Below are 22,840 nucleotides of genomic sequence, written 5' to 3'. Positions count from 1 at the left end.
CATATATTCCAAACAGCAAAATACACAAACGTACTGGATATATCTACACTGTGGAAAAGATCCATGGCAGTGAGTCTCAGCGCCCAGGTCAGCCAATTTGGGCTCATGGGACTATTGGTTTAAGGTTCAGAACAGCAGTGCAGACATTCCTGCTTGGGCTGAAGAGCCTCTGAGATCCTCCCCCTTGCTCCAGCCCCAGAGGGAAATGTCAACACCGCTATTTCTAGCCCCATAGCAGGAGCCGTGCAAGCCTGAGTCACTTGACTTGGGCTCTGAGACTCATTGCCTTGTGGGTTTTTTGGCAAGGTCCAAGTGTAATTTTTTCAGGACCAGTACAAACTTGTAACATGGGCCCTCTCCCACACACATGCCACAGTTTGTAGCCTGGGCTGAGCCCCAGTAAAGTGTGCCTCCTTTACACCTGTGGGCCCTAGGAGTGGGGCGGGGATGTTCTTCTGGTTTGGTTTGGGCTGGGTTTTTTTCTGTATAGATGTACCCAATAAAGCAGATCAGCTGAAGGAGTTCTGCAAGCTTGGGTTTGAAGAAAAAGGAGGCTGTCTCAACTGCCCTAGAGAGACCAGGCATGGAAGGTTAAATTCATTTAGCAAGAAAACAGGTGTGTCCGAAGTTTGAGGTTCAAGGCAGGACAACTTAGAATGGATTTGATATATGTTGTGCGATATGTCTGAGAAACCAGGACCATAGAGACATGAAAGGAGCCTGCTGAAATAAGGCATTGCTACAGATAAAGTGGAATTATAACCCGTGGGGAAGAAGCCACATGAGTGAGTGTTATGCAACAATGTGGAATAAAGCAAGATATTTATAAGGAAATGAAGCTGGAGCATTTCAGTGACCCAGCAGAAACTGAGGTCACCTAGAAAAAGAAATGTTGCAGCCTGGGGGAGACCCATCAGAAGATGAAGGGAAAGCAAAGGAAAAATGGTTGGAAAGCATCACAGGCTGTGTCAGAGCTAATGGAGCAGTGAAAGGGTACAACATGATCAGAGAGCTCACAGTGAAACGTGGTACCACGGCACTTGATGATATTGATGGTGACTTTTATGGATAAAATGCTCCCCAAATGACTGTGCAGTAAATAAGAAACTAGGAAAAAAAGTGAAAGGATTTGCACTAAGGCAAAGAGAGAGGAAGGCATTATAAATCCAAAAGAGAGGAACTGGAGGCAATCACTGTTTCTTGCTGAATAAGTTGCGCTCTGGGGAGCCAGTTATGAATAAAACACAGGATGCAGCAATGTATTTTGTGAACATCTCTCACGCTTGAGCTTCGTGCCTGAGCTTACGAGGATTTATAATTGGAAACATGTCTGAGTATCAGGAGGAAAACGAAGAGAGTAATGGAGACGGAAAAGAAAACTCAGATTTATTTGAGTCACTTGCAGAGAATGAAATAAATATTTATAAATCACATAGATTAGGGATGCAAGAGACACATTAGGTCTAGTGTGATGGTTCTCAACCTTTCTCGGCTCAGGTCCCATTTGAAAAGGTTTATGGCCTGTTGCGACTCAGTAAACAGCCTGGACTTTGGGGTAGTTTTGGTCAAAGCATACACCCTCGGTGGGAGGAGGGTGCTGGACCCTGCCCAGCACTCACCCTGTAGTGGTGGCTCCTGCAGTTCCTGTGTTGTGGGGCTGGCTGGGATGGATTCTCCGCCCCAGACACCGCAACATCTAGGGTTGCAGTGCCGCTTAAGTTTGGCTCTGCATCCCTGACAGGACCAAATTTGTGTGAGTGGCGTTGTGACCTGGTTTGTGGGTTGCAGAGCCACTCACTCAAAGTTGGCCTACTTGAGCTTCCATCATGACAACAGCAAGGGCCGAACCTGAGTGGTGCTGGGACCCCGGAGGCTGCTGGGAGCAGGAGAAATGAACCCAGCCAGCCCCATGGGACAGGAGCCAGAGGAGCTGCCATGTGACCCTTTGAAACATTCTGGCGACGGAGTGTTGGGTCCCCTCCCAAGCCATGGGAGGAGAAACCCTGATCTAGTGCCTGCCTCAGAGCCTGCAGGGCCAGTCAATCTCTACTGCGCAGCCACGAGTGTGTCCCCAACCAATCTAATTTTAAATAGCTCCAGGGACGATGCCCCCATGGGCTATTCCACAGTGTAACTGACACTTTGTGCTCCCTACTCTGCCCGTTTCCAGGGTCAGTTGTTGGAAAGCCCGTCTGTGCCTTAGAAGGATGCTTGTTTGCCATGTTGTTGGAGCCCGGTCAGTCCCAGCCTAGTAGAGAGACAAGGCAGATAAGGCCATGTGGTTACTGGACCAATTCCTGATGGGGAGAGAAACAAGCTTCCAAGCTACACAGTGCTCCTCTTTGGGGGACAGAAATTACCTCGCCCACCTGGTCTCTTCAGAAGGACACTGTCAGGTAAGGGAGGCCCAAAGAAACAAAACCCACCTTACCTGGTCCTAAGAGGAAGGCTACAGGGAGCATGGCTAGTGAAGAGGGGCCTGGATGGGATTTCCCTGCCCCCGATATAATCCCAGAGGTTGCAAGGTCTCTTATGGGTAGGTAACCCTGATGAAGGAAGGCTTCATGCTGCTGTGAGGATTCACAACAGGGGATGGCCTGAGAATTGAACAGCCCAAGTTTGCAATACCATCACTATGACGCCCCTCTCTCCTACATGGACTTGCACAGGGAATCCAGTGCGTGGGGTTTTCCAGGAAATTTTATTTTATAAATGTCACTTTTCACGATTTCATAATTCTAGCTGCCCTTCCTTTTACTACCCTGAACAGCTCTTCATTCTGCAGGATGCTGAGGACGGAGGGTTTGGTTTTTCTATTCAACCCTTCCCTTTAAATAAACAGGTTTCAAACCAAATTTATTCTGCCTTAAATAAAACATACTAAGGCTCTCAGTTGACGTTATGGCTATTGACAGAAAACCATAAACATAATTACCAGGGAAGTATGATGCATGCACAGATCATGACATTTATTTATTCTGTTAATTATCTTGGACAGTTTTAACAAAATTCATTTGAAAATATGAATAAGCTACAGTATTTAATGCTTTGGGAAGCATGGGCACACTCCTTCATCCCCTGGTACTTCTTGCATGACAAGGAGCTATTCACATGAGTAAGGGTTTTGCAGGATCAGGCTCGACATGCAGTACAAAATGACCATCTTTTCTTTGCTGAAGTCTGTTGCACAATTTCCCCTCCTTTCCTCCCATCTCTGGCCTAATTTTATTTAAATGTTTTTTTTTATTTTTCACTGAATTTCAGGATGATTAAGGTCAATGTTTTTCTTTTTTAGAGTTCTCTTAAGCATGGCAAAGAGAAAGTTTTGAGGAAAAGCTCTGGGTTTGGTTTAAATCAACAGCCCCGGTACAATTTCACCACAGCCATGTTTTCCTAGATTGTAGGACTGAGGGAATGTTCTCCAGGTGGGGAAAGGAGGGATGGAATATCCTATCACATATGTTAGGATATTTTAGCGCCCCCTGGGCTCAATCCTGGGGCAGGTAAACAATATCTGACAAAGCTACAAAGCCGCACTGGCTCTTCTTGGCATCAGATGTGCCAACTCACAGCTGGCATTACTTCAGGGGAGACTAGGATTTGATGCCGATGGACTTGTGCTGCTGACCGTGGCAAACTTGACTCCAAGTCTGAAGGGTTTTTCTTCTTTTTTTTTTTTTTTTTTTTTTACTCTATAAATGCCTCTTGTCTGTCTGAAAGGCCTTTAGTATTCATTTACCCATCGCAACAACGTACCAAGGGACATGGTGGTTTCACCTTCACATGCAGTCTTTAAATCAAGACCAGGGATGCCAAAAGACGTACTATATAGCTCAGCCTCAAACATAAATTATGGCCTTGATTCAGAGATTACTGGGTGAGGCTGTTTGGCTTATGTGATGCAGGCAGTCAGAGTAAATGATCATAATGGTCCCTTCTGGCTTTTAAATCTATGAACTTTTTGTTCCTTCAGGTTAAATGTTTTAAACAGCCAAGGCAAAAATCACTTGCCTTCCTTTGTTGAAGTTTGCTGCACACTGCAAAGTCCCCCTACTACCACTACCCTCCACACCCCAAGTGTAATTTTGTTTAAATCTGAATTCCTCTAAGCATGACAAAGAGGAGGTTCCGAGGGACAGCTTTGGGTTTGGGTTAAATCAACAGACCCGGTGCAAATTCAGGGGTAAAAAGGGAAGCACAAGCTTCAAAGCAAAACTCCCTTTGAGGGCCCAATCCTACAATATTTTCCCCCTGCAATTTATTCATTAGCATCACAAGAACATAGGAACAGCCATACTGGGTTAGACCAAAGGTCCATCTAGCCCACTATCCTGTCTGCCGACAGTGGCCAATGCCAGATGCCTCAGGAGAGAACAGAAAAGGGAATCTTCAAGCAATCCCTCTCCCGTACCCCATTCCCAACCTCTGACAGAGGCTAGGGATACCATTCCTACCCATCCTGGCTATTGATGGACCTACCCTCCTGAGCTCTAGCTCTTTCTTGAAACCTGTTAAAGTCCTAGTCTTCACAACCTCCTCTGGCAAGGAGTTCCACAGGCTGACCATGTGCTGTGTGAAAAAAAACTTTGTGTTGTTTGTTTTAAACCTGCTACCAATTAAAATCATTTGGGGTGCATCTACACTGCAGGGCTTAACTCAAAATAAGCTACACAAATTGAGCTACGTCAATTGCGTATCTTATTTTGAAATAAGCTATTTCAAAATAGGGAGCATCTACACAGGACTTATGTTGAAATAGAGCACTCTTCTTCTGACTTCCCTTATTCCTCGTACAATGAGGGTTACAGGAGTTGGAGTAAGAAGTCCTCCAGCTTGACAGTATTTTGACACTATTTTGAAATAACTTCCTGCTGTGTAGACGCGGACTAAGTTATTTCGGAATAGTGCTAGTTATTTCAAAATAGGGTTGCAGTGTAGACGTACCCTTGGTGACCCCTAATTCTTATGTTATGGGAACAAGTAAATAACTTTTCCTTATTCACTTTTTCCACACCAGTCAAACTTTTATACACCGCTAGCATATCCCCCTTTAGTCTCCTCTTTTCTAGGCTGAAAAGTCCAAGTCTTTTTAATCTCTCTTCATATGGTATCCGTTCCAAACCCCTAATCATTTTTTTGCCCTTTTCTGAACCTTTTCCAATGCCAATTTATTTTTTTGAGATGAGGCAACCACATTTGTACGCAGTATTCATGATGTGGGCATACCAGGGTATTATACAGAAGCAATAAGACGTTCCCTGTCTTATTCTCTGACCCTTTTTTAATGGTTCCCAACATTCTGTTCGCTTTTTTGACTGCCGCTTCACACTATGTGGATGTTTTCAGAGAACTATCCACAATGACTCCAAGATCTGTCTTGAGTAGTTATGCTAAATTAATCCCCATCATATTGTATGTATAGTTGGGATTTTTTTCAATGTGCATTACATTGAATTACATTAAATTTCATTTGCCATTTTGTTGCCCAATCACTTAGTTTTCATTAGATCTTTTTGAAGCTCTTCACAGTCTGCTTCGGTCTAAACTATCTTGAGCAGTTTAGTATCATTTGCAAATTTTGCCACCTCACTATTTACCTCTTTCTCCAGATCATGTATAAATAGGTTGAATAGGACTGGTCCCAGTACGGACCCTTGGGGGACACCACTAGTTACCTCTCTCCATTCGGAAAACTTACCATTTATTCCTACCCTTTGTTTCCTGACTTTTAACCAATTATCAGTCCATGAGAGGACCTTCCCTCTTATCCCATGACAACTTACTTTACTTAAAAGCCTTTGGTGAGGGACCTTGTCAAAGGCTTTCTGGAAATCTAAGTACACTATTTCTACTGGATACCCCTTGTCCACGTTTGTTGACCCTCCCCCTTCAAAGAACTTTAGTAGATTAGTAAGACATGATTTCCCTTTACAGAAACCATGTTGACTTTTTCACCAACAAATTATGTTCCTCTATGTGTATAGCGATTTTATTCTTTACTATAGTTTCAACTAATTTGACCAGTACTGATGTTAAACTTACTGGTCTATAATTGCCAAGATCACCTCCAAAGCCCTTTTTAAATATTGGCATCACATTAGCTATCATCCAGTCATTAGGGATATGTCTAGACAGCAGGGCTATTTCAGGATACTGGAGGTATCCCGAAATAGCTACCCCACATCTTTTGAACGCACCCGTCATTTCAAATTTTTTTCCAAAATAACGGGCACTCTATTCCGGCATCCCTGTAACCCTCGTTCCACAAGGGTTAAGGGATGTCTCAAAATAGCATGTTATTTCGAAATTTGGCTCTGTGTAGACATGGCACATTGTTGTCACTTGTAAACATGCCAAATTTTGAAATAAGCTATTTTGAAATACAATCTAAATAAGATATGTAATTTGCATAGTGCAAGTTGCATATCTTATTTCAAGTTTAGGGTGCTGTGTAGATGCACCCCAGGTGAATAGTTCTGACTCTCCCTTCACTTATTCCACCTGTAACCAGCAGAGTTACTCCTGATTTACATCAGTGGGAGGAGAGATTCAGACCTACTGAAAGGAAGAACAAGGTGCTTTTCCCCCCTCTTCTCTCTTGAAAGAAACGTTAATCTGAAAACTCTGGCCATTGAAATTCACTCCTAAGCAAAGGCATAATACAAAGCCAAAACACCAGATAATTCCCACACAAGGGTGAATTTTCTAATTAGGAAATGGGAGTGATATTTTTTGCTGTTGATTTCTGCAGACTCAATGCACCTTGTTCAATGCACAAGGGAGAGTTACCAGTCTTTAAAATGACCAGATGTCCCAATTTTACAAAGACAGTCCCAATATTCAGGGCTTTGTTTATATAGGTGACTGCTATCTCCCATCCACTCTCTCGATTGTCGTCACTTGCAAGCTGGTCACCCCACCTGTCTTAAACCTGTGCAATGCAAGATGTGCAGTTGTCACAGTGCCCTCTAGTGTTCCCCTCACTTGTCATAATCCTGAACAAGCAGCTTGCCAATAAATTAGTGCCCCATAGGCAACTCTCCTGCTTCCTTGGAAAAACTGCAAGGCTTGATCACAAATCCTATCAATAAACCCATGGTCCTGGATGGTGCATTGCAACTCACGCTCTCGCAGAATGTTCATACATGTAGGGCTTGGCTGGGGCAGCTCTGGTGGACACGAATGGCACGGTCCCCATCTGCTGTAATGGGAACAAGGCCATGCACACCACTTCTCTGATTGTGAAATCTTATTTTGAACACACACACACACACACACACACACACACACACACACACACACACAAAACTTTCCTCAGTTTAAAAAAATGTATAGGGAAATTTCTACAGAAAACAGATTCATAAAATAAAAATTACCCTCTGGGTGTATTAGAGAGAGAAGGTGGGTGAGGTAATATATTTTATTGGACCAACTTCTGTTGATGAGAGAGAAAAGCTAATGAGCTCTGGTAAGCCTGAAAACCAGTCTCCCTCCCCAGGAGAAGTTGTTCCAGTAAAAGACATGACGTCCCCCACCTTGTGTCTCTAATATCCTGGGCCCCATCCAGCAACAACACTGTATACAACCTATGGGTTTATAACTCTTTCTGAAAAGGCTGAACAGTAATTAGAGATCTGATCCTGTAAACACCTACACAGCTGTAAATAACTTTACACACATGAGGAATGCTTTTGCATTCAAAGGGACTACACCCAAGCACAATGTTTCTCATGCAAGTAACTGTTCTGCAAGGTCCAGACCTGATACACATAGGACAAGATCCTCAGCTGATGCAAGGAGGCAGAACTGCAAGTCGGTGGGCCTGTGAAGATTTATGCCCGCTGAGTTTGTGGCCCACAGTACCCATAAAAATAATTGGAATGATTTGCAATAAATAGCTACCTCTTGTGTTCTATTGCATTTTTCTAATTTTTTTTTTACAGGAGATGGACAAAAGTAGCATAGAAGCCCTGAATAGCTTTCCACAAAGCATTGAACCTCCCCCCTTGTATACCACATTTTAAATAAAAATTCACTATCAAAATCAACTCTGAATAATTTAGGACTCAGCCCCGCAGTCACTACTCAGAGGAAAATCCCACTGGCTTCGGTGGGAATGGCCCTTCAGATCCAAAATTATTTTCATTGACACCAATAAAAATCAAGAGTGACTCCATGGCATGACACCAGCCCAACTGATCACACATTGCCCCATCCTCAGGTAGACAAAAACGGGGGGCGGTGAAAATGGAGACAGAAAACAACTGGAATAAAAAAATAGTTCTTTCTAAAATCCTAGCTGGCTGCCTTCCACTTATGAGAAATGCACTCAGGCTGTGTCTACCCTACAAAGGAAAGTTGGAAAAAGATATGCAAATTGCAAACTGCAATTTGCGTATCTTTTTCCATTTTTCTTCCAAAAGAGGCTTTTCTGACATTTGGTCCATCTACATGGAACATCCCTTCTTCCTCATAAAACAAGGTTTACAGCGATGCCAAAAAAACGTATCCGCTTTTCCGAATTTTTTTTCAGAAAAGTAGATGCATTCATTCCTTGGATGCAGTAGAGCTTTCCCGGGATACCAGAAAAGCTCTGTAGTACCCTCAGTCAGTTAGTGCAGATTTCCACTGGGTTTCAAACAGGTATAATTGGTAATTGGCGTATAGCAGTACATTTGAATGTAGTTCTTTCTTCAAATGCCACTTCAATCTCAACTTTCATCTTCCATACTAAAATGTAGATTGGGGAGCACCTTTGGTGGGGAAAAGGCCATTCCTTAGACTGATTTTTCCTCACCCTCAAAAAGTAAGTTTAACAACCTAAAATGCTGAAAGCCCTTTTTCTGGCAGAGCTATTTCAGACCCCTCCAGCCTTCTTGGAGTGTTGATCTGGGTATCGTGTTGCAATGGAAGTTCTTGGAAACCAATCTAATTCCTGCCTTTGGAAGAGCTGATTTCAGCACTTGCTGCACACTCCTTTCCTAGGTAACACTCCCAAAGGAGTTGATGGGTGTATTGGCTTGGGCTTTGTATTAAGCAGATCACTTAAGCAGGTCCTTACCTTTAAGCACATAAGTATTATCATTGACAGTGAAAGCTTCAAGTTAAGGATGTGCTTCAGAGGCTAATCAGGGCCTTAATAATCAGTGAACCGGTCATACTGTGAACAGATCGGTTTTAATTTTATTAAACATCACTTACATCTCAATATTAATATATGTTATCGTACCCTGGTTTTTCTTGCATTCTAAGCATGCCTAAGGCTCCTCTGAGACTGGATACCCATTGTGCTAGCCTGTCTCTTCGATGAAGAGCTTACAGGCTAAATAGACAAGACAAAGGGCTGGGGAAAAGAAAGGGTTATTATCCCTATTTTACAGGTGGGGAACTGAGGCACAGAGACAAACTGACTTGCCTGAGGCATCTGAGCCAAGAATTAAACCTCTGTGTCCCCACCCAGATTAATGACATTGCATTTCATTTTACAATACATCATTCAGGACTAGCCCACATTATTTAATCTCTCTGTGGCCTTAAATTATATAAAAAACATTCACCGGCTCCATAGATGATTAAATCAGATGGGTGTCCTAGGGGGTTGTTGGTTTGTTTTGTGCTAATCAGCTAATTGATTGCTTATTTAAAAAGAAATATGTCACTCATCTTTGGTGTTTGCAAACTGTGCCAGGCTACTACACGGGGCTGGGGAAAACCCAATCCAGACTTTACAACACTAGCCAGTTTACAATCAGTGCTCTGCTCTTATAACCCTAAGGGGGAAAGGTTCACAAAAACATGTTATCTGTCAGCTATTCCCTTTGGCTACAGATTGGCAGCATTATCTTAGCAGCCTGCCCTGCTACTTCTAGTTTGTGCTGTGTCTGATACAGTGCTTTGTGGGAAAGAGTTTCCCAGCATTAGTCAAACCTGACATTAAATGCTTCAATAGGTGGATCAGGCTAGTCCAGTTCCTCCTTTAGTGTAAACAAGAATTGGACTCAAAGGATTTACAATTTAGAAATAAAGAATATATATATTGTTGTACTGGATCTGATTCTGCATTTCTTGAAATTAGTGGGACTTTCGGTGCCCTAAGAAATGCTGTATCAGTCTTGAAATGTCTTTGCAATACATCTAAAGCCACTAGTGCAATACTTGAAGCTGTATGCCAGTAATACAACGGCAAATAGGACAAGATTTTTTTTAAGAAATGTAGAAAGATAGATACTTACAGCCATTTTATTCCAGAGCAAATCCCAGTCTGTAAAATGAAAGACAGAAATATTGCAAGACTCAGCTTCATTTTTCCACTTTCAGAAGCAAATCAACTTTTTAAAAGGGATCTTCCCAACTTTCTGAACAATGTATTTCTTCTTTCAGTTTGGTGTTGTTCCTTTTTGGAGCACAGCAACCTGGAATCAGGGAGAAAGCACAAAGATACGGTTAACACCCAAGTGTTGTGAGGTCTGGTGACAGAGAAATTTATCATCCAAATTGCAAAGGAGTGGTTTATGAATCATGAATAAGTTCAGATTCCCTCTCCCCACCCCCAATTCTTGATAGACCCTTTACAGTCAATAGACAGACAAAATGTATGGCTTGAATTATGACTTGAGTTATAGCCTGACTGTATGTTTCTGGTTAACCCAGCATATGGCAAGAACTTCATTCTCTGTTTTAGTTCCTTCCCCACCCCACACTCTGTAAATCTGTTTGGGGAGAGAAGAAACACAAATCTCAGATCTATGTTTTAGCTAATCCTCTTCTTTTAGATAGATAGACAGATAGATAGATAGACTGACTTTCTGAAAAAGACACATTAAACAAACATGTATTGATCAATGGAGGTGCCCTGGCTCTGCAGATGTTTCAGTCTGTCTGATCTGTTACAAACAACTGTGTTTTGTTCCTTCCCTTCTGCTTTCATTCTCACCTCATTAACTTTGCTTCTTGCTTCTCCCCAATACACAAACACCTGGAGCGCAAGGAAAAACCGGCCACTCAGAGCAAACATTACAATCGGAATTGTCTCAAGGGAGCCTCCGGCAGCAAACAAAAGATGTCAAGGATCCTCTGTGCTTTGCTTTTTATGAAACAAGCAAGGCACCCGGACTCCTAAGTTCTTACAAGAGCCCTCCCTGTCTGACAGGGGCTAGCCCTGCTCCCTGAAAGAGTGGTAGTAATAAACCAGTAGGGATTCTTTCCCATCACTCATTCTTTAGGGTCTTCTTTTCTTCTTAACCTCCAGTGTTTTTCGCAAGTGTGCCAAATGAAGGCCAGACTCTGCTCCTCTGAAAGTCAACGCGCAAGATTTCAAAAGCAGCTAGTGACTTTAGGTGCCCAAATTAGGCGCATTAAACACAGTGTGTGTGTGAGGGGGGGAGTGTCTGATTTTCAGTAACGACTGAGCACCCGTCCTCTTTCTCACCAGGCCTCTTGAAGGTGTCTCAGTGAGCTGCCCAAAACCTGGAAGACCCAGTATTCCCAATCACTCCTGCAAACGGTGGTCAAGGGCATTTCATAGGAGGAAGGACCGTGCCCCGTGGGTGTTAATCAGTCGATGGATGCCTGACCCCCTGCTCTGAGCCTGCCTGAAGCTCCCTTCAAGGGTCAGCTCTTTAATCCCCTCCGAGAGGGCTCCACTTTGGAAAGCCCTTTGAACATGCGCGTTCTCCCCGGAGGGGATTCGCAGCGCATTTTGCGCGTTCATTCGGGGTGTCCCCGTGGTGGGTCAGAACCCCCGTCCCCGTGACACTGCTCCCGGGAAAGCGGCGCTAGAAGCGAAACCCTCGGCTAGTCTCCTCCGTCTGCACAGCGGAGTCTTTGGTTTGGGGTCTTTTATCTTAAAAAACAAAACAATGGCCTTCTGGAAACAGCCACCCTCGAATCCTGACCCTGCAGGGGGCGGCCTGGGGGCTATTGCAGACCCCTTATCTGTCTCTCGTGGAGATGCCTCCCAGCACAGAGTTCAGGGTGAAATGTCTGAAGGGGAGGGAGAGAACTCACAGGGCTCTGCTGAATTCCCCCAGCCCAGATACGGACAGTCAGGACCGCAGCTCCGGATCAGCCGGTAGGACTAGCTTCGAATTCCCAGCCTCTAGCTCCGGAACAGGTTAAGTGAACAAATTCAGGGAAAACTGGCCAGGGGGAGAGCAGTTATCAAGCCATCAGACAGGCTGTTTGCAAGGGAGAAGAGCCCCGGGTCCCAGATGAAGCTAGCAGCAGGGAACTTCTTGTCTACACCCGACCCGTTTTATCCTAGCAAGTCCTGGTTTGCTTCGCCCGGGTACGTTGCAGACCAGCTGAAGAAAACTCGCCCGACAGAAAACAAGGCGCTGCGAGCGATTGTAACAATTAGCACCACAGACGTTCGCGTTCTAGTGTTATTGCCCCCATTAGTCCCAACCAGCGCCTGGGGTTCAAACTGCTATGCAGAGGCTGCAGAACAGAGCACACACATCCCAGCCGAGCTGCTGTGTGTTGTGTACACGCACATGAAAGGTACACACGCCCGAAAGCGGCAAACCAGATAGGCACCGCGTTGCTCTGTATCTTCCGCCTTCATTGAGTATCTCTTAACAGTTCGGGTGTGCTGAACACACAAACAGCCCCCCCTCCACACACCTGTACCCCCAGTTCTAGCGCCTCTGCACACACACTCCACAGGCAAACACACCCACCCACACACACGCCCTCCACTTGTGAATGACTCTGGAACATTGAACATTGGAACATTCGCAGCCACTTTCACCAACATGTTCACAGGGTTTTTTTCCTCTCCCAGATTTCTAGTCTCCGAAGCTCTTCTTTCTTTCTTTACAACGCTCTGCAGTGTAATCTGCGCGGAAACAAACCCACACCAGGCAGGATCCCCGCTAGACCCGCCTGTCCGCTTTGCTCAGCTCTGGATTGTTTCCTTCATGTGAAGAACATTTCTTAAGCCCTTCGCCTTCTGAAAGGAGAGGGAGCAAAACCTGCCTCTCCCTAGCAATGAAAAATAACCCACGTCCCCTGACCAGTCTGAACGGCGAGGGATTAGACATTAATCTATCGATTCCACCACACGGAATCGCCTTCCTTACCTTTCCTGCACCAGCTCCCCTTCGCCTAAACCCCTTCTCCCAGCAAACACCAAGTGTTGCAGCAGCAGACCAAATACTGTAGATACAGATCCCAACACTGGAGGTCAGCCGGAGGTAAAAGCTGTTCAACTCAGCTAAGGGTGGACAGAGAAGGGGAGGGGAAGGGAAGAGCAACACAAGCCAAAGGCTGTGTGAAGAGATGCAGCGGCTAATGTCTGTCTGTCTCTCATGAGCACAGTGCCAGCTGCGCCTCTGCCTATGCCCTCCTTGCCTAAAGAACCTGCTTATATGGGTCCTAGTGGCTTTGATCTGTGGAGTGATGTCAGACTGCATTAGCATAACAAAGCACTCCGGATTTACTGCTTAAAACAGGACAAATGACTGTTTGATCTATTCAGGAGAAAGAATATTGTATTTTCCAGGGTTCTCCCTTTCAACAATCATTCCCCCTAACGCACACACCCTCTCCTTTCTCCCTCCTCGTAAATAAAAGATTGAAGACCAGACTGCAGGTAGTTTCAGGGTCTATAGAAAAGAGAAGGGACTTTAAATTTCGGTATTGGGAGTTCTGTACCACGGATTCCACTTCATCTTATCACCAAGGCAAATCAGACCAACGTGGAAATATTTGCTTTATACAAGCATCCTCCTAATCTTCCTGGAAAGCCCTACACCACAAGGGTTAAGTGGTAAAGATAGGAAGGTGGAGGAACTGGCAAAGGAAGAGTAACTAGGATAAGCTTCAGCTAAAGTCAAGAAGAAAAAAATTATGAGCTTTTCCATTATGGTTGGGAATTGGGTTCTGACTAGTTTGACTGTTGTGCTTCCAAAATCCCTCTTTTCTCTGGATTTCTGCATATGGATTCCACCAAATAGCAGCCTTGCTCAATGCAGTTTGTCCCAGAAAAGTCATAGTAGAATTGCTCCTCCAAGAACACAATAACTCCTAAATGATAAACAGTTAATTATACATTTGAAGTTTGATAAAAAAAAAAAAACCACAACACATTTTAGTTTAAATTGTCATCCTTTCCCTGAGATTAAAGGGTCTGTTTCGCTGCGGGAAAGATTAGGTGTATGAAGCTGGTAATTTCCTTTCTTATTCTTTTTATCTATTTACACTATTTAATTGTATATCTATTGGTTTTTCATATAAATGATGCAAACATGATAAAGTCCACACAATATTTTAGCAGTATATACTTTTTGGTAGTCTTTTTTGCATTCAAAATTACCTGTCTTTACAAATATGTGCTCTAAGAACTACAAAGAAATAATAATTAAATTGTTATTACATTATTATAATGAACAGTTAATGATTAGCAACAATAACTAGTTAATATTTTAACCGGAAACCTCAAATGTTACCTTTACAAAGGCTGACCAGTATTTACTTGCCTTTATGGCTGACTTCCCAAATAAAACCAAATTACATTTTTCATTTGGTTGTTCTGAACAGGTCTGTTAACTGGATTTCCTGTTCTTCTGATAAAGCTAAGAAGCTGCAATTAGACATTTGGAATAAAAAGCATATTATGTACCCTGCTTTATTGAATCATACTGACAACCTTCAGCTTTCATGATACTCAGTTTATTTGATCTTTCTTTAATCAGTGGAAAGTTCAATTTTTTTTACATCGGTCTTTTCTCTTTCAAGCCAGTCTCAACAGATGAGGATTTAAGATTATTATATACTTCAAACAAGGTTCAAGTGACTACAGAATAGGACAGATCTGGATTTAGGAACCCCCATGTTTGCCATGAATTGAGAACAAATTGGTACAAAAAGGCTCTCAGTGACTATAATATCCACATCCTTTTCTTCCTCAGTCTAATTGCATGCTTCAGGTGAAAGAGGAGGGGAAGGAATAGTTAACAGCACATAGCATGGGGTCTTGGGACCAAATGTTTGAGTTTTAAAGTAGAAGACTGTCCGAGAGATATGCCTTTGGAAAAGGCTTTTGTATTTGATGCTGCTTTTATTCAAGCTCCTATTTTAGGAAAAAAATACTGCATTTAAACACATACTAGCACTATTGATTTTTGTTACCTGACTCATAAAGAATCTTGAATTTCTGCTCCAAACTTTCCAAAGCTGCTATATTACTTATTTATAGTCAGCATCTGCCACCACCCTTACAAAGAGTCTGTTTTGGTTTGTTCTAATGTTTTGGAGGAATGGGTGATAGGCAGTGGGTGGCAGTAGGACAGACGGAAACACCTATTTTTCTAACTTCTTGACATTCTGCTGTCCTCTAAAAATGTGCAGATCTTCAGATCTGACTGTCAACAGGCTTGTATTCTGGATTCTCCACAGGGCAATTGCCCAGTGTAGCTAATGTGGAATAGCTTCCAGATTAAAACTGCCTTTCTTCAGTTTATTCGGGCCATAAAGAGACGTGGAAGATACTTGGATTCAATATTTTCCATAGGTTTTTCAGAAAAGGATTTAAGAAAGAATTGACCACAGTGAGTGTCACGATAAATAAATTACAGGTAGGATTTTCCAAAAGGATCCAAGCAAGTTCGAGACCCTACTCCCATAGAAAATCAATGAGATTTGGACACCTAACCCTAATATGTTGCATTTATTTTCTGCTCTAAAATGTATTAGTAAGAAGTAGAGCAAATATTCTCAGGAGTGCATATCCTGATAAATATATATATTGGACCCAGAGGGTTGGTTGGGAAGTGGGGAACATTGTCATTTTTTTTAATGAATTTTCCAATTAATTTGTTGTGCATTTTTAAAGTACACATGAAAGTTGCTGTATTGGAAACTGAATTTGTCTGGTTCTCTCTTAACACCAGTACAACAACAGTGCAAGCCTCTGTCTGTCCAGACTACTCCATCCACCTGCCACAAACCTAGGTTGGTGAGGGGCATTTATTTATTGACCCCCCTGCAGATTGTCATCCAAGATCCTAATAAGTTTGCAGTGGGTTTTTTTTTTCATGCAAATTCTTGACTAGTAGAACTGAACTGAGATCACCAATTTAGTTACTACTGAATTAGAACCAGCAACACACACACACACACACACACACACACACACACACACACACACACACACTCAATGGGATAACTCACATGGAATGTGCATAAGAATTTGCAGAATTGTGACCTACCAGTGTGAACCGTTCCAGAGCAGAAACCATGTCCTTTTAAAAAATCTCCAAAGCACTGTGCCAAATCATGGCACTATGTAAATGTTTATTATTTTGACATAGTTATGTATACTGTGATGGTGTGGTGTAATGGTTTTATCAGCATGCATGGAAGATGCTGTATGCTCCAAATGAGGTCATTACACACAACGGCCAGTTAAACATTTATTCTATACTACGGTGTGTTCTGCATATACCATTAGAAAAGAAGCTATTCTGAAAATATTTTAGAGAGTTTTGAATTTTAATGGGGCTATATTTTTCAAATCCATCTGCCTGTAAAGCCAGGAGACATAGTTACTATGGGTGTAATTCTCATGTACACCAAGGCCACTTTACACTACTGGTGAGATGTAAGGAGAGCTTAGTGTAAATGAGAATTAGGCCCATCAGTCCAATCACACAGTCCTCTGAAAGAAAAAAAATTATGAATATTCAATTTTAAAATCTTTACCAAAGTACTTAAAATAGGTACACATACAAACATCATGATTTCAAAGTCCAATGTCTTAGTCCATTCCAGGGCCAGAAGTGAGTGTAATCTCATATATTGCACATCAGTTAGGGAACCTTCCCTTTAGCATGTAGCACCTATTTATATCCTGAAGGGCTCATGAGATACCACACTTTTTAAATTGTCACTGGTACTAGACTGAATATTGCCCATCCTGGCTTGTACTAGTGGAATTTATGGTGAGAAATTTCACCTCTGTGGAGAAAGGGGGAGAACATTTTTGTGACCAGATTATTATTCAATGGTGGTTGTTGTGAAGTTGCTCACTGGGATACTAGGTTAGAATAAGTCCTGACAGAGACTGATTTGTAAGCAAAGTGAAGGGAAGTGGTCAAGGCAGATCAGGCCAGCAAGGTAGATTCTGGATGTACGAGGTTACATGGAAACTGTTTATCAGAGCAGTAAGAGCAGAAGAAGGACGAGAAGTGAGTGGGTTAGAGCCACGGCTTAGCCAGACAGGTCAGTGAAGGGTAGGTGGCGGAGGACCTGAAGGGGCAGCTGTTGAATTTCAATGTGATGCAGAAGGCAAGCCAGCAAAGGGGTGAGAGAGAAGATCTGGAGCTGGTGGTGGTCAGAGCAGTGGGCAATGAATACGGTTCGCATAGCAGCCGATGGATGAGGTGAGACTCAGAGGAGGGAGTTGAACAGGACCTGAACTAGGGCTGTGCTACTGGGGATGGAGAGGAACCAGCTGACTGTGGAGATGAGGCGGAAAAATAACAATCAAACTTGTCCCAGCAGCCATGGGAGGGAAGAGAAAGAGAAACTCCATGAGGGAGGGTAGTGGAGTTGCTGGCAGCACTGGAAGTGGGGTTTAGGAAGTGATCACCGGGCTGAGTTTGATTTGGTGACCAGTGATCCAGAGGACAACGGTTGAGGTGGAAGAGACAGGTCTCATTCCGGAGAAAGTTACATAAAGCACAGGCATGGGGTGTGTAGCAACAGTGGAAATGCTTGAGCCAGTAGATGGGGAACAGCGGATGAGAGCGTCCCATGAAGGGCTGGCAACTGTTAGGCACCTTGGCAGGGAACAGCTGAGAGCTCAGTAGTTCTGACTGTAGTACTTATGCCTCCCAGCAATTAACATAGTATCCAAGCACCTCACAACCATTCACATACTTACTCCACAACACCACTGGGAGGTAAGGCAGTGCTGTTATCCCCATGTTACAGATGGGGGACTAAGATACACAGAGATGAAGGGAGTTGCCCAGGGCCACACTGAAAGTCTGTAGCAAAGCAAGGAAGTGAACTAAGGTTTACAGAGTCCCAAGCTAACATCCTCACCATTGAACAATCCTTCCTCTCCTTGCTGTAGGTGGATTAGGTAGGTGTAAAAAAGAATGGGGGAGCGCAAGGGCCAAGGGGCTGGACATTCTGTTCCAGAGTTACGGAGCAACAAGGAATCAAGATCTGACCGAGCAGGAGACGCCAGTGACAAAGCCAAAGGAGAAGGATTTAGGGAGAAATACTCCCTAGGGGCATACAAGCAAGGGATCCTGGAGACAACTGATGCCTTCTCTACCATGCACCCTCTCTATCCGTCCTTTCAGTGGAGCAGCTGATGAGACTGTCTACACAGAAAGGCAGTCCTTCCCCAGGCAAAACGCCCATTCTGCTTGAGGCCTGCTTTACCAAACATGCTGCTGCAGTGCCCAAGAAAAAAGGACGGCAGAAAGAACAGAACTGCTTTAATTTTCTTATAAATACCTAATTTTTAACATGCCACAAAAGCACAAAGGCCTTATTAAAAGCCTTTTAGGATGAAAAACAAGGCTTTTGGTTGCTCCCCTGGGTGATTGACTCATTTGCTTGTAGATCTGCGTGGCTGCATTTTGTGAGGATGAAATGAAAAATCTTATGAAAGTAAACAGCACCTTACCCCTTGTGAGGTGATGGGTGGGTGTTCCCTCCTCTCTCTCCCTCACTCCCCCTCCCGCCCCTGCACCGGCCCACATGCTCTGGTATAGCGAAAGCAAAATTAAAATCCAGATATTCACAGCTCAGTATTAAATCTCCTAGAATTAAGTCAAGCATGGAGGTGAAAAATCATGTTAGAAATCCACAAGCTGCCTATGTTTTGAATGCTGCGGACCTGTTTATACTTTCACTCCGGTTATACAGTGGGTATAACAGAGCTGTTATTGTTTCCACCAGCATGTGTGATAAGAGAATAGAGCCCTTAGTCCTTACCTCTCAAACACCTGATTTTTTTTTCTGGGCATGGTCCCTCCTTTATTATTATTAATAGTTATCATTTGGATTGTTTTAGTGCCTACTCACAGACATGGATTCTATTGTGCTCAGTGCTGTACAAACACAGATAAAAAAAAAGGCAGTCCTTGCCCAAAAGAACTTACAGTCTAAATATGAGACACAAGAGAACATCAGGTGGCTACAGACTGACAAACAGGAGAGCACAAGGAAACAATGAGAGTACCACTAATTTCCACAGTCTTTATATAGGAAAGAGCTAGCATGGTTGTTCAGAAAGCAATCAGAAGCCAGGACTCCCAAGTTCCTTTCCCAAGCATGCCACTGGTTCACTGTGGGTAAGAAATGTCATCTTACCAAGCCTCAGTTTACCTGTGAAATGGCTACAGTCATACTTCTGTAACAAGAACATTCCCAAAGACTCAGAGGTGGAAATATGGGATTACCAGTTCGCAAGAGTCAAAAAGTCTCTTGAATAAAACCAAACCTCATAAACTTTGGGTAACAGATGCTTTTATATAACAATCCCTTACACCTTCCCCTTTTCTTTTCCCCTTACATAATAGTTTTCCTGGGGAGCGGGGAGTTGTTTTGTTATTTTTTTGCATTGGTGGTTGTTTACTAAAGTGGCACTACAGTGCAATACAGCATCAACTCCCACCCCCAGTACACAGCTTGGGGAACAACACTGGGCATACCGGGAGTCTCCTTTGGGGCTAGCAAGGGGAGGAACCATCCACCCAGAAAACCAGTGAGGTCAGGGATTCCTGCAGCTCCTCTCCGCAGGACTTGGAAGCAAAGATGGCTAGTGGATCTCATCAGGGAGCGAACCCCTGTGAAAGTTAGCTCTGCAACATACCAACCTCCCCCACCCCATGACAGCTCCAGAAATCCTCCCCATGCCCACCCAGTGCACATGTTGTTCCCACAGTGGGCAGGGCTCTCCATGTGCAGTCATGGGAGGGTGGGGGTGACAAGAATTGACCTTCAATGGTCCACAGGAGTGTCCACAGAACAAGCCATACTGAAGTTTTGCAGGTTTATTCTAGAGTCCCTGTGAGAGGGGTGAATAAACTTTCAGCAATCCAGCCTGGTTGCCCAGGAGATGCTACACCACAAGCCCCCTAGTACAGATTAGCTCAGAGGCTCTGATGCTCCTCTCATTTACACCAGCACAATATCCCCAACTTCACAGATGGGGGAAAAGGGGGCAGATCAAGCTCTATGGCACTTGGCTGCAGACCATGCTAGCAAAGGACCTTCTGGCTTGGAGTCTGCGTACACATTCCACCCATGAATCAAAGATCCCATCCAGGCCTCAAATACTGCCATCTAGAGGTCTCCTTCCTTAATAAAAAACTCTCAGTAAAGGCTCACTCTCCGGGCGCAGTCTGAACGTGCCCTCGGGTGTTGTTCCTCCTGCACATGGAATCCCAGTAATCCCCTTTCTTCCTTGTTGGTGTGCGGTGGGTACACAGACCCCACCCCGAGGTGTCTGCCAAGCAGCTTGCAATGTGCTTGCACAATAGATATGCGCACATTAAAAAGCCCAACGTGTACTTCTAGGGGGTAAAAAAATGACTCGAGCAGTTGAATATAATGAGACTGTGCAGTTAGAGTTGCCAATGAAAATATTCCCTGCCTGAGGTACAATTCTATGATTATAGGTGAGGAAGAACATGTCTCATCAGGACACATTTATTAAGCTTCAGTATCATTGGTAGTTTTTTGTTTTTTTTAAGGCCCCAATCCTTCAAGTTGTCTCCCGTAGCTGGATCTATGCATCTGTGGAGAGCTCCAAAGACTTTTGCTCACACAAAAGTGCAAGGGGGGCCCTTACTGTTCAGAGTAGCCTAAAGGCCAGATTTTCTGGAGAGCTAGGCTCGCCTCTACACATGTAAATAGGGGCCAAGTTTCCAAAACAGCTCCACACCAAACCGGCTGAGTGTCTGTGAAAATCTGGTTATTTATTTTGTTGCCTAAATGGGAGTTGAGCTCTTCTGCAGATCTGGTCCTCACTGTGAATGTTAAGCACATCTGGCTCCTGAACTGACTAGCTCCACTTAGGAAACCATTTTCCTGTTAGAACAAAAGTACATTTGTGGAGGGGAGAGGGGGAAGAGTATCAAACTTTTTTTTTTTCTACTTTGAAATCATAATCACTTTTTAGAATGGCTCGGTTAAATCTGAAGCCAGTTTTTCTGGCAGAATTAACCACCACTCCCTGGCCCCCCAAAAGATATTTAAATATTAGAATTCATGACAGGATCTTTATTCTAATTGCTTGAGCAGGGCCCCTGACGTATACACATATAAATTGTTACAGGGGCATGTTATTAATGATGGTTGTGATCTTGCTGTGGGCTCCATGAAAGCGAAATGATTGCCTTTTCATTATAGGATTGGGGCCCGTATTTCTCATGGGCAGTGTTGCATAGTTGGCTGCGTCTTCTCTTTCTCCAATGTAAAACATTCAGCGCCAAAGTGCAGGAATTAGAAAGTGGGCCAGAGTTTTCCTGCCTCAACAAAACATTCCTCTGCGTGGTCTACAGGGAAAACTGTATATTCCGTTGGAGGTAGGGGGAAGGTTAATGGAGGTCATCATCAACATATAACTTAAGGTGACAATAACTGTTACATGTGAGCAAAGCACTGTAATTTAAAACTAAATTTGGAACATTGTAAACTAGGAAATCTTTTCTCAGCTACATCCTCGTCTCTGTAACGATATCCTGTACAAGATAGGTCACTATTTGGTTTTCACTTGGAAAACTTCCTTACATTCGTTAGGAGTTAGCTTACATCCCCACCAGCATTGTTTGAGGCTCTGACTGCTGTCCATTCTGCATTCAGTCTTGCTCACACTGAGGTCAATAGCAAATTCCTGCTGACCCCAGCAAAACAGGACTGGGGCCTATGGGGGCAGACGGTCAAACATGCAGAATCAAGGCCAGGTTTTCAAAAGAAGTCAGCTTCCATTTAGACACCACAAATAAGTGGCCAGTTTTTTAGCTGAGTAGAGTCCTTTTGAAAACATGACCCTAGCCTTACAATGGGGACTGCTGGGTGGTGAGTGCCTTTGCAAACATGCCCCCAGGGTTGCCAGGTGTCTGGTATTCTATCGGACAGTCTGGTTTTTGGGCCCTCTGTCCGGTAAAAAAATCCAGAAAATACCGGACATGTGCAATGTCCAGTATTTCCTGGATTTCTGGCTCGGCGCCGGACAGAAGCCTGGCGGGGGCTGGGGGAGTGGCTGGGAGGTGGGGCGTGATTGGCGCCGGGAGCCCTGGCTGCTTCTGATGCCTTGGGGAGGAGGAGAAACCCTGTCCCTGCTCTTGAGCGCGTGGTGGAGCCGCAGCCCGACTCACTCGCACTTCTCCAGACCGTGCGTGGGAATGACGGCGCCTCGTGATCTGCACCTGCCTGGGTCAGTTCCACCCTCCCCACCACTTCCCCGACCCTTCCCGACCAGCTTCGCTGCCCCCAACCCCCTCCCGGCCACCCTTGCTTCCTGCTGGCTGGTTCTCCTCTTCCTGATCTCCCCTGGCCGGCCACGCTGCCCCCGACCCCTCCCCCATCTCCCCAGGCCAGCCGCACTGCCCCTGACCCCCCGCCTGCCAGCCCGGCCCCCCCATTTCCCCCGGCCAGCTGCGCTGTCCCCGACCCCCCACCCGCCAGCCCGGCCCCTCCCTCCCCCGGCCAGCCCCGCTGCCCCCGCCCCCCCTCCCAGCCAGCCCCGCCTCCCTCCCAGCTGGTTCCCCCCCCCATCAAGTGTGTCCTGTATTTTTTCTAAACCTACCTGGTAGCCCTACCCCCCAGCAGCAGATGCTGTGCTTTTGAAAATCAGGCCCTACACAAAGGC

The 22,840-nt window shown here is 44.4% G+C and overlaps 1 protein-coding gene across 2 annotated transcripts in view; it reads right to left on the bottom strand.

Moving 5' to 3' along the window:
• WNT11 (Wnt family member 11) overlaps positions 1–13,219 on the bottom strand; it is a 34,746-nt gene extending 21,527 nt beyond the window's left edge. Inside the window, exons 1-2 of one of the 2 annotated variants that reach the window (XM_006133580.4) lie at positions 13,083–13,219; positions 10,233–10,412 (exon numbers count right to left, since the gene is read on the bottom strand). In XM_006133580.4, the coding sequence (XP_006133642.1) occupies positions 10,233–10,303 (71 nt within the window). In that variant the 5' untranslated portion in view covers positions 10,304–10,412; positions 13,083–13,219. Of the gene's footprint in view, positions 1–10,232; positions 10,413–10,933; positions 11,358–13,082 lie in introns of those variants that run through there. The other variant, XM_014578804.3, reaches the window with a different exon arrangement.
• Positions 13,220–22,840: the final 9,621 nt, after the last annotated feature.

The sequence above is a fragment of the Pelodiscus sinensis genome, chromosome 1 (genome assembly GCF_049634645.1).
Source record: "Pelodiscus sinensis isolate JC-2024 chromosome 1, ASM4963464v1, whole genome shotgun sequence".
Classification (NCBI taxonomy): domain Eukaryota; kingdom Metazoa; phylum Chordata; order Testudines; family Trionychidae; genus Pelodiscus; species Pelodiscus sinensis.
The sequence above is the reverse complement of the archived record's forward strand: the minus strand, read 5'-3'. Positions and strand labels throughout refer to the sequence as shown.